The following is a 12,529-nucleotide window of genomic DNA, read 5'->3' as shown; positions in this document are numbered from 1 at the left end:
ATAAATAGTTGTGAATAATTCAAAGGTGTAAGACTAAGCAATCACTCAAAAATAGTTTAATTTCATTAGCAACCATATTAAGCTTAAGTTTTCACTATAAAGAATCAGTGTAGAAAAGAGTTCGTAGCTTTCTCTGCAAACATTGCCTGCCATTCCAAAAGAGACTGATTAAAGTCCGTACAATGGACAAATGATATTCCCAGTTTGCACCCATTTATTTTCCCTTTAGGTTTTCAGACACTTACCTGGAGCAAATGATGAAAAATTAGTAAACCCAGGTAGGTTTAACAGATTCACGGGCTGAGCAGGAAAGCTGAAAGGACAAAATAAGCTGGGAGAAGGTGGGTGGGAGGCACTACTGCCTCTTTCCTTGCTTCCAGGTTTCTCTGGACGCTGATTTTGTTGGTGCATAAGTTCATTTAGCATTTGTTTCAACCTACAAAAATTTAATTAGTGATTTAATAATCAGTGGTACCATCTATGTAAAGTATATTCAGAAAGAATATATGTAAGAAATGATTCAAAAGCATACAGAACAGACTGCTCTGATAATTACTACAAGTATCTGCTTGTCCTGCAGGCTTAACGCAGTAACTTAGCCTTTAAAACAATAATTGCACTTAGCATTTCTATTAGACAGTAGATGTAACTAGAAGAAACTCGTTTTTATTGTTTATAACTTTACTGAGGTATAATTTATACACAATTTACCTATTATTAAATAAAAATCTGAATACTGTACATTTTTAAAAACAAAAGTCAAGTCCACAGTACTGAGAGGGGACATTGGGCAAATGATTGCTCATAAAATTCTCAGGTGACAGAGAATGTCTGACTATGCAATCTGGCCCATGCCCTTTTTCCCAGCAGGTAACTGTAGAAGCCTTGTTCAGTTTTAGCACTTATAACACAGTCTATTTGTAAGGAACAGATCACCTTTGTACATTATTCTGTTGCCACGTTAGCTGAGTATAGCACTGGTTCAACTGGTGCATTATAAGGTGTACTTGAGGAGATGCAACATTGCTGGGCAAAACGCTGTAAGGACCCGTGAGAAGAGTTTGTAGCAAACAAGACAGAGTCTATGGGGAGAAAAATTTTCATGGTAATTACTGATGACCTGAGAAAAATGTGTACTGTTTCAAAAACAAGATAAAAAAAATTACTTTCATCTAAACTTTACCTGCTGGTCTTGCATCAAAGTCTGACAAATATTGACACTGAAATCAAGTTGTTTCCTTAGCTGATTGATCTGCTCTTGCCATTGCTCTTTCTCTTCCACGTAAGAGAGTTCCGACACCCACCGAAGGTTTTCCTGCCTCTGCATGCTGATATTCTGTTGTCTTGTCTTGGCTAAAGGACGGTAATTTCCATCTGCTGAAAAAGGGCGATCGTTCTTCCACCTAAAACCAGATTTAAAGCATTAGGTCATCATATGTAATTATTTAGTTTTTAAAATCTGACAATAACTTTGATTCACTCGTCTGGTATTCTCTTAAATATTCAAGGAACCTAAAAAGCATGGAAAATAAAGCAGGGGTGGGGGAATTCTGGATTTCTAGCCTTGTACAATTATTTTAATTCTTTTACGGTCTTTTCACATGTTTTACACGTAAGTGTCCATATAATTCTGTATTCTGCCAAATGAAAATATTTTATCCCAAGTGTTTTTCCATTCTTCATGCTTTAAGCTTAGCCAAGTAACATTCTATTATCAAGTAGAATTACTTACCATATTTTATGCATGAAACATTTTTCACTGCTGTAAGTAGCAATGTAATACACATTTTTCACTATCTATGATTTTTTCATTTTTGCTTAATTCCCCAAAACAGAAGCTAAAAGCTTATGAATCTTGATCTGGTCTAGCTGGGATCTATCTTGACAACACTCTGGTGATATAATAAAAAACTATTTCGTCTTTGTCCCAGATTCCCAGCAGAGCCCCTAAAATTCTTGACATCTCCTAAGTGACAGCAGTGTTTTTTGTTATTCATAATGAGCCTCTTTGAACCATACCGAGTTTATATTAATGACAGTTGGCAGGCTCCAGGTAATTTTATGATGGGGACTGGTCACCGGAAAAATCAACCAGGTTAGAGAGTTGGAATTTTCAGCCCTATCTCCCAACTTCTAGGGAAGGGAGGGGCCAGAGACAGTTTTAATCAACAATGGTGGATAAGATGACTTAATTAATTGTACCTATGTAATGAAGCCTCCACAAAATCCCCGAAACAAGTCGGTTAGGAGAGGTTCTGCATTGGTAAACAAACTGAAGTGCTGGGAGGGTAGTGCACGCAGAGAGGGCACGGAAGCTTTGCACCCCTCCCCTACCCATACCCTGCCCTATGCATCTCTTCCATCTGGCTGTTCCTGAGTTGTATCCTTTATGATCAACCAGTAAACTTGAGTATTTTCCTGACTTCTGTGAGAAGTTTAAGCAAATTACTGCTTAAACAGTAGAATTGTGGATCTGGAAACTGAAGAACTGTGGGATCCCCCAAGTTTGTAACCAAGTAGGATAGAAGTGTGGGGGGGACTTGTGACATGTGAAGTGAGGGCAGTCTTGTGGGACTGAGTCCCTTAACTTGTGGGGTCTGCTCAAACTCAAAGTACTTAATGTCAGAATCAAACTGAACTGTAGGACACCCAGTTGGTGCAGACAATCGGAGAATTACTTGGTGTCAAAAAGACCTGAGACTCTTTCAAGAACCAAGCAAACATTAAAACAGTGAAACTAACCTATTTTTAGTCTCCTTTCTGTTATAAGAGTTACGATTCACACTGTTAGGAGGATACGTGGAAAAGTTATCATTGGAACTGGTGTCTTGCTCTTCTTCTTCCTCTTCATCTGTCCGAACAATTCCTTCAGAAAGATAACCGTCCTCATCTCCTTCTTCATCTAGTGCACACTGGGTAGAACCCCCCCAAGTTGCCATTGTTCTAGAGATTGAGACAAAAAACAAGTCATTCCAGAGATGAGCGAAATACTTTCATCGCCTAATATGTGCCAGACATTGTGCCTAATATATATGTGCCTGCATACCTGTGTACATATAAAATTTCATTTAATCATAGTAACTACAAGATGGGCTATACTCTCCCCACTGCTGTTATACAGAATGTTTACTCTGACTTCCAAAACTCAATTCTTCAAATAAAATAGTAATCATCTCTCCTGGAACTTTCTTCCTAAAGCCCTCTCAATTTTCAATTTTTCTAGTTGAAAAGTTTTCTAGATCAGAGCTGTCCAACAGCATTTTCTCCAACAGCAGTAATGATTTATTATCTGTGCTATCCAGACAGTAGCCAGTAGGTACACAAGGCTAATGAGCATTGAAAATGTGGCTAGTGTGACTGAAAAAATGAATTTTTAAATCTGTTTAATTTTAATTTTGACATCAACAGATATCCAGTAGCTGCCGTATTAGAAAGTACAATTCTAGACCCATGGTTCTCCAACCTAGATGCTCATCAAAGTGATCTAAAGAACTTTCTCAGAAGTTCCAATGTGTGGTACTCAGAAGAGAATAATATCGTACATATAGCTTTATCATTAAAATGCATATGCATAACGGGACTCCAAGAACAGGAAAAGTTCTTCTAAGAGAAAGGAGAGTGAGGTGCAATGTGTCAGAAATGCCATCTGAAGGTATCAAATGGTAAGGTAACAGATTTGGGTTTCAAAATTTTAGATCTGAATACTACTAAACAGATAATTAATGAACTGATCTTACAGATGACCAATTCTTTTAGAAATACTCTCAATATGGAAATTTCAAATTTAAATCCTAAAAGCAGAATGTTTTACCACATGAAATGTTTTAAGATCCTTAGGAATTTACAAAACAGCAAACGCCCAAGTAGAAAAAGTGCTTATTTCTGGCCTGACAGAAAAGTACTACTGAGTATCAAGTATTCTGTTTTTCTAAACTCCAAATTTAAGAAAATAAGTCTTACACACTCAAGAAAATCCGTGTCACCATTTGAAACAAGGTTAATGCTATGAAGAGTCAGAACAGAGAGGCACAATGGACTTGGTTAAACTGAGTCGCAAAGGTGATGTGACACACTGGCCTCACAGAAACAGCAGGTTTGTGCTGGGATGGAGGAGATGAAGCTGCTGGCCTCCAGGCCTTGGGTAGGGTATGTTAAAAAAAAAAAAAAAAAAGATTAAACAACTCTCTTACTTTTCTGTTCTACTTTGCTGAGGCGTACACAGGTTCTCAGATCCATCACTTCTCAGCGAAACAGCCACTGGAGAGGCAGTTCCGGCTACAGCCTGCCGCCTCTGATGCTCAGCCATCAGAGCTTCAAGCTGCTTTCTTCGCTGCCGCAGCTCCTCCCTTAACATTTCATGTCTTCGCATTTCTATCCACAGCTGTTATTTTAAAAATCAGAGTCAACTTAGTTTAAGTATTTGGATTTGTTTTAGCCTGAAAGAAAAATGGGCTAATGCCTAATACCAACAAAGATTTCTATTGTCACTCTATCCATTTTACACTAAAATACCCATGAAGGTTAAAATATTTTAGCAGCAAGAAAAAAATCAGTCACATTAATTCTTAATAAAAACAAGTAGCACACAATTACACTCCATCAATTATTTAGGGGATGTTTTCTATGATATTTTCTACAAATGACATGTAAATAAGTGCCAACGGATAGGTTTTCTGAACTGAAATGATTACTATTTGCTCCAACTGTCCCATACATGTAATTCTGCCAAATAACCACTAATAAACAGCAAGACCATTCTGAAGACCCTAACAATTACTTTTTGAAAGAAATCACTTTTTCTCCCAACGAAAACACACACTGCTCCATTTAAAGACATATCTTAAAGATATTCAGTTCCTTCATAAAGATGTGACTAAAGACTCAGGAACAGCAGGCTAGAACAGTTCTTCATTATCTACGATACAATACCTCATTGTCTACTTCGGAAGATTCTGCAGGCTCAAACACAGATTTGCTTGTTGTGGTTTCATTTTCATTCACAGTTGGGGTTGAAGTAACAGCTGGCACATATCTTTTTGTGGGACAATTACCCGTACTAGCAGCTGACAGCTAAAAAAGGATTAGTAAAAACAATTATGAGGAATTAAAACAACTAAGTTATTTCATAAAAGCAGTAATTTCATTATTTCTCTAGGGCTCTAGTACCATATTTCATTAGTTATTACCAGATTTTAACTGCCATTATGATCCAAAGAAAACCTGACATAAAAGAACAACGATGAGAACACAGGCTGAAGTTGGTGAGTAGCAGCAACCCTCAGGATCAACAGACACCAGAGGGATAAAATGTTATTGTCAAAAAAGTCATTTACTCAACCAAACTCTGGCATATATTCCCCCAGACATTATTTAGATAGAGGACAAGGGGAAAAGGATTACATAAAGTAGAAAAGGCAAGAGTCTAGAAAACAAACAGTTTTATTAGAAACATCATTTGACGTGTTTCCCTTTTTCTGAAAACAAAACCTGACTGAAGAATAAAGCTAACCATAAATTTTAAGAAAAACCTGAAGATTTTGTATTCGCTTCCCATATTAACCCTACTCCTAATTACCTAATAGGGTCAAAGATTGTTCCTTTTCTGTTAAAGCTCAAAGACCCATGGCTAGTGTACTATTTAATAGGCAAAACCATATACATTTAATATTCAAACTACAAATAAAATATTATAATTTCCTTAGATAAGTCATGATGGCTTAAGGGCTTTATTATGTAATTTCAGACCAGTAAAAGAAACGCTAGTCCCCTAATTGCAAAGTTCAAACCAGGATATGTCAATATAATAAAAAGTTTTAAATATTCATGATCTTAGTCTATGGTTAGCTACCCCAGCAAGTGAGAGAATGGAAATAATCAAGAGTCAACTCCTATGTGTTATCTTTCACAGTGTAAATGTGTATCTGTAATGCACTTCATTAATTCATTCATTTCATTAATCATAAAATTAACCAATATAAATCTGTCACATTAGTACTAGAAAAAGAGGATGAGTTCTTTCAACTGACATTAGATTTTAAACACCTTTTTTCAGAAAAATGGAAAGAAAGAAATTTCCTAATTACCTGTAGGTCAGGACATGCCTTTTGCAATGCTTGAATTTTCTCTTGAATCTCAATCAGTTTCTTTCTTTCTTCCTGCAATTGTTTGAGCTCTCTCTGTTGCTGCTGTAGTTTAGCCTCATAAAATTTCTCTCTATAATTAAATTGACATTACATTTGTGGACTCCAGCAAGTCTGATGATAGCATTAAGCACGATGTAATATAGCACCTAGCCAAGTACCTTCTCTATAATAGGTACTAAGAATATTTATTAAATGAAGGCCATAAGCTTAACATACCTTGCCTTTTCATTTACTCCAGCATCTTTCTGTGGTTTACTGGCATTTTCTCTCGTATTATTTGCATTTTGTTTGGTGACTTCTGCTGCTGAGTAGAACTCATCCAAATTTGAAGTGTTGGCAGAGACAGCTCCTTGATCCGCTGTATCATCATCCTAAAACATCATTATATTAAAATAATCTTGATATATCTAAAGACTGTCCAGTTCATACCTTAGTACATACCAATCCCTAAGATTTACATACCATAAACATTAAAGCAATACATAAAAGTACATGAATTTTAGAGAACACTCAAGTTCATCCTCTACCAAAGGCAGAAAATGAAGTACTACAACTAAAAACAGCACATTTACAATATGAGCTGCCCACTACCCACTAATGACAAATATTAACACACCTTTGCTTATCCTGACCAGATACTCAGTTATCAAAGGATAGCTTTTCAGAGAATATGAAGATAGAAACATACTACTGGAGATGGGAAGTCTTGATGTTAGATAATTTTTCTGAAGATGTGTAACTTTTACATGAACAATTTCAAGTAAAGTTACTTGTTCTCTTGAAAATTCCATTTTCTCACTTTGGTCTTTAGTTTGCCAAAGAAAATACCAATGGCTCACTATACAAAAATTAGTGAGGACATCTCAAATCTGTCACAACTATTGGAAAACTGAAGTTCCTATCTTTCATTGAAATCAACATACTCACTAAAATTGGGGTGTTTGGGAGTGAACTATTATATTTTCTTAAGACTATTTAATTCTATGTATTTTACACTTATTCATGCTTTCTCTAAAGACCTAAACTGAAACTTTAGCCTTTGGAAATATTTGAATAAAACCTTAGAGAGTCAGAGCTTACTCTTAATTATAAAACTGCCTGATCAGTTTTTAAATTTGTAGATGGTGTTATTCTGGTCTTCATATCAATCGAAAAACTGATCTGATTCACTACTAGTAAGGTTAAGAAAAGAAAGAAACTGAGTTGGGACTCAAGAACAGAAAAAAGATGGGTCATGAGGCATTTTCACATACTAGAAGGTGGAAAAATTAAAGTACAAGAAAAAATATAAAATAAAACATCTTAAGTTTCCAATGGTAGCTTGAGGGTGCCTGAACTGAAATGGTACAAACTCGAACACAAAAAGAGTAAATGGCTAAAGACTTACTGTTTTAACACACATTCCAACACAGACTAAGGAACTAAAAGGCATAGACATCTGGAGATTTGTAAGACATATACGGTTTCATAAGGGCCAGAGAAGTTGCTCAAGTTCATCTACCCAAGAAGAGAATAAGAGTTTTATATAATCATGGTAACTGTTTAGTCCTTCTCCTGAGTCTCTTGGGAAAGAGGATTAAGTAGAGGTACGAGAAGAGGATGACTGCCCTTAGAAAAGCAAAAATAAAACTCATCAATCTTAAACATTCAAAAACTTGGGAGTTTTGGATCATTTTTCAATAGCTCTTTTTCAGGAGGAGATCCTTTAATCTGACTGCAGTTTTCTCACTTCTCTCATATACGTATTTCAGGTCTTAAAACAGTCCCTAAAGCAAAAGATCTCCATTCAATATGGGTCTGAAATTAAGCTGATTTATCCATAAGCTACCAAGTTAGACATCATTTCTGACCTACTATCCCTACTTCAGGTAACGTATCTGAGGAAAGGAATCTTAAAGGGAAAAATGGGGAAGTAATTAAGAAGTACATGACACACAAGACACCCTATTACTGATTTGCTTTAGAAGCTGTTTTAATTTTTTTAAATAGTACTACCATCATTACGATCAAAGTTTAAAAGTAAAAAAGACATTTAGAGAATTTCCTTCTCAACCCTGTCCCCCAACTGATTCCATTCTCCAGAGGTAACCAGTTATCAGTTTATGTATCTACAAATAGGCTTTGAATATATAAGCAAAAATATATACCTCTAAGTTATTTGTATATATACATTGTTTATGCCTTCTTCCCCTCAAAAGCCCTTCTTACAATAGAGAAAGGTCAGAAAAAGAGAAAAACCAATTGCAGAAATGGTCAAAGAAGTTAAGTCTATCAAAATAAGAAAATGTAATCAAGGGTATGGGGAAATGGACTCATACACCATTGCTTAGATATCAATTAATACAGTCATTCTGGGGAGCAATTAAGCAGTGCCCATTAAAATTAAATGTACATAAAATCTGATATAGCAATTCCACTTCTTCATACGTGCTCTAGGAAAGCACCAATGCACAAAGAGACACATTCAAAAATGTTCACTGAAACGTTCTTTCTAAATAGTGAAAAATTGGAAACAAAAGTATACATCAATAGAATTAGATTAACTAAATTAAGGTTCATTGATACTACAGAATACTATACTGCAACTAAAAAGAACTGTTGCCTATATATTATGTATGCAGCATTGTTTATATTTTGTATTTACCTACATAATATTTCAGTTATTTATCTCTATAACGATAAAATACAGAATCATATATGTTGATGTGAAAAGTTCTCCAAGACATTGTAAAGTGGGGGAAAAAAGCAAGCTATAAAATAATACTTGGTATATACAATTTGTAAAAATACAAGGGAACATATAAAAAACAAATAAAACTTCCACATATTTTTTTATGTATGTAAATATACAGAAAAAGGTTTGACAAAAGAGAATTAGTAAACTATGAAGGAGATGGATTATGAATGGAGGCCCAAAGGAAGTTTACTAGTAATGTTTCCTTTATTTATAAACAATGGGAGAACATTCATTACTTGAGTAATTCAAAATAAGTAGCATTTCAAAAGACGTTGCAAATACAACTTGAACTTTTTTCATTCATGAGAAAAACCGTTTTCCTTTCCATCTTTGTTAATGTGGTTAATTTTAATGTTTTATACTTCAATTATTTTTCAATCGAACACAAGCTAAACACACCTCAACAAAAACAAATCACTCGTTAATTTTACCAGTGGTGCAATATCTACTTATTTAAGTGACAGTCATTCAACAGAAGTTTTTTGATTTCCAAAAATCATACAAATTTTGATATTTTAGAAACTCTCAAAAATATGTTTCTACAGTAATTACAAAACTGAGAAAAGTGTAAAAAGGAATGATATTAAAATTCTGGTAATTGTTGCTGCTTTAGAAAGATAATACCTAGTCTAATAAACTGTAAGAAGCTAAGTAAGTCTTGGATCACATCAGTCAATATAGAACTGTTAACAGTAATAAAATTTCACATTTGTATGTAATTTCACATTGTAAAATTTATGAATAATGGTTTCAATGTTACTTATTTGGCCTTAATGAGACATTACAGAGTTTTTCTTTAAAATCGAGTGAGTTCAGATCTCAGGCTCTAGTAAAAGTTTCAAATCTGGCTCTGGTAATAGTATAACTTTGGTCAATTAACACCTCTTTTATTTGTTGAATATCTATCTTACTGAGACGTTAGAGGAGAACTTTTACATGATAGAAGAACAGAGTCACCAGCAAGAAAACAAACACACTTGTTTTTTGTAATAGAGTTACATGAACATAGCCATGCTCATTTGCTTGCCTATTGTCAAAGGCTGCTTTTGCACTGAGGAGTTGTGACAGAGAATACATGGCCCACAAAGCCTAAATTATTTACTAACTCACACTTGATAGAAAAAGTCTGCTGGTCTCTGATACACAGAATGCTAAGTGCCAAGCATTTCAACCTGGCAAATAGGAAGAACTCAATGTGTACTTGTAGAATTTTAGCAACATAATTACTGAACATATAGATTTTGCCCTATAAGACAGTTTTTTAAAAAACAAGCAGTATTTACCTGTACCATGGCAACAAGACCTTGTAACTGTCTAAGTTTCTGCTTTGCAGCCATGAGTCTATTGATCTGTTCAAATTCAGTGTCTTCTGGAGCCTCGTCAACCAGGCTGCTCCTACGACTAGATAAAGAGGCTCCACTGACCCCCTCTTCTTCTGCTTCTTCATCCTCTTCCTCATCATCATCACCTTGTGCAACAGGAATCCCCTGTTCTCCTTCTCTATTATATCGGCAATCTGCTGAAAACATGTATCATTGAAACCCATAGTTTAATATGCTTAAGAAGAATATTAATGAAAGAAAATCCACTTCCCAAGAATGACAAAATTATCTGTGAATATAGTCAATCATACCTAAAGGAGGAGGCATGTTTAAAGCCCTTATGTTGGCAGATCTGTTGTTAATTTCACAATTAGAATTAACTGATCTCCCATCTCTGTTATTAGAAACACACTGTGCATTAGAATTACTATTTACTTCATTCCAGGTGGCAGGTACTTGTGGATTTCTAAAAGACACAAAACAGCCTCAAGTTATTTAAGGTAAAAATAATAATTTTTAAAAATTGAGGTTTTTAAAACTATTGATAAAATAATTTCAAACTAAGAATATCACTGGCTATTTCTCCATTTAAATTCACTCTAATCGGCTGTTGCTTTTCATTAACTTATCCTATTTGGAAATTTAAAAAGCAAAATATCTGAATAATAATTCTATCTAAAAATAAAGCATAGGAAAATGTTAAGTTAGGAACTACTTATGACTTACTGGCATTCGATCTAACAAACAGCAAATTCACTCAACTACTATACTCAATACTTACCTGTTTATATTTATAGAGCAAGTAAGATTACACTGACCAAAACAGCAGACTTAGAGGAGAAAAGCTTAAATAAAGGCAAATAGCACTCAGTATTGAGATGTTGTTTCATGTTAAAAGTATTAAGTTAGGATGACATTAACTTAGGATGAATACGTTAGAAAAACAAACTTAAAGAGGTCTTACCGAATGTTAGTAAAAGGTTCAGAATTTCCATGCTCAGAATCATATTCTGACTCTTCGGTTTCTTCATCTTTCGTGTTTTCATTTACAGCATCTGTCATCATATCTGATGTTTGTTCGTAATAATGAACTAATTCTCTCAGTTCATTTAATCTTTTTCGAACTTCATTTAACTTTCTGATAAAAAAATATGTAACATTAATACCCATTGTAGTATTCTGCACTTTTTTCATGTAACAGCAGCCAATACAAATAAAATTTAGACCTAGCCAAATATCCAGGGGGTGTGACTGAAATGAATTTAAAGTAAATAATTAATTTCAAGTACTCAGTAGCTCATTATATAATTTTCTTATGCTGTATTAAGGATAAAAGTACAAAAAACCAGTTTCAAGTATTTAAGCAGGTATAAAAGTTTACAGCTTAACAGTCAATGTCAAGAATATTCCTGGTCTTAGTAGGTATCAAAAATATAAAGTACTAAATATTCAAGTATTACTTCTCAGGCAAATCAGATATGCAGGCATTAATGAGTCTGCTGAGTTTCTACTATGCATCAGGAACTATGCCGTGTTTTTTAATCTTTAAAAATACCTTTATGAATGTATGTATTATCATCCTTATTTTTCAGATGAATAACAGAGACTTAGTGAGGGCAAGTTATTTGTCCCTGGTCACAAAGCCTTGTGAAATAAAATTTCAGGGGAGCTGGGGCTCTAAACCAGTTGAATATAGAAATCTTTGTAACTATAGTCCCAGCTATTTCTAATCCTTCATTTGGAAAATGGGAAAAAAACAGCTCACAGAAGCTGCTACCACACACACACACACACACACACACACACACACGCACACACACCTTCTACCACCTTTATTCACTTAAGAATGTTTATCATATTAAGTAAATTAAGTTTTTCTAGAATTTTCAACAATGAAAAAACATAATTAATTCCCATTATTCAGTTCTAATCTATGTGAACAATGTTTGTAGAAAATGTATTATTACTGGAGTTTTTCAGTTGGATTTATATGGCCTTCACTTTCATTTTCATTCTGACAAACTAGAGAAGCAGCAGGATAAGGAACAGACGATGAGAGTGTGCTGGCTTCTCCACTGACAACGGGTGCGAAGCCTGCGGGAGCAGAGGGAGCTGAAGTGGTACTTCTCTGATCCACGCCCCTTTGTGGAGAGGCTGAAGAAGGCACAACTACCAAAAAAAAAAAAAAAATGACCAACTTCCATAAATAAAAATATATGGCATCAAACAACACTTATTCACAGTTTGCTTAAATACAGAAAAACAAAATTTATTAACATCTTAAATTCTGCAGATTTAAATTTTAGAAACTTAAGAATGTAACATCC

The 12,529-nt window shown here is 34.6% G+C and overlaps 1 protein-coding gene across 15 annotated transcripts in view; it reads right to left on the bottom strand.

Annotated features, from left to right (window-relative positions):
- PCM1 (pericentriolar material 1) overlaps positions 1–12,529 on the bottom strand; it is a 76,821-nt gene that overhangs the window by 39,306 nt on the left and 24,986 nt on the right. For 9 of the 15 annotated variants that reach the window (XM_073219108.1, XM_073219105.1, XM_073219111.1 and 6 more), the window contains 12 exons: positions 12,170–12,371; positions 11,167–11,340; positions 10,514–10,668; positions 10,164–10,399; positions 6,360–6,514; positions 6,084–6,213; positions 4,930–5,070; positions 4,191–4,381; positions 2,743–2,943; positions 1,184–1,403; positions 937–1,082; positions 246–436 (listed from right to left, as the gene is read on the bottom strand). In XM_073219108.1, the coding sequence (XP_073075209.1) occupies positions 246–436; positions 937–1,082; positions 1,184–1,403; positions 2,743–2,943; positions 4,191–4,381; positions 4,930–5,070; positions 6,084–6,213; positions 6,360–6,514; positions 10,164–10,399; positions 10,514–10,668; positions 11,167–11,340; positions 12,170–12,371 (2,142 nt within the window). Of the gene's footprint in view, positions 1–245; positions 437–936; positions 1,083–1,183; positions 1,404–2,742; positions 2,944–4,190; positions 4,382–4,929; positions 5,071–6,083; positions 6,214–6,359; positions 6,515–10,163; positions 10,400–10,513; positions 10,669–11,166; positions 11,341–12,165; positions 12,372–12,529 lie in introns of those variants that run through there. The other 6 variants (XM_073219110.1, XM_073219112.1, XM_073219117.1 and 3 more) reach the window with 2 other exon arrangements.

The sequence above is a fragment of the Manis javanica genome, chromosome 12 (assembly GCF_040802235.1).
Source record: "Manis javanica isolate MJ-LG chromosome 12, MJ_LKY, whole genome shotgun sequence".
In the NCBI taxonomy this organism is placed as follows: Eukaryota; Metazoa; Chordata; class Mammalia; order Pholidota; family Manidae; genus Manis; species Manis javanica.
This window is presented reverse-complemented; position numbering and strand designations above follow the sequence as displayed.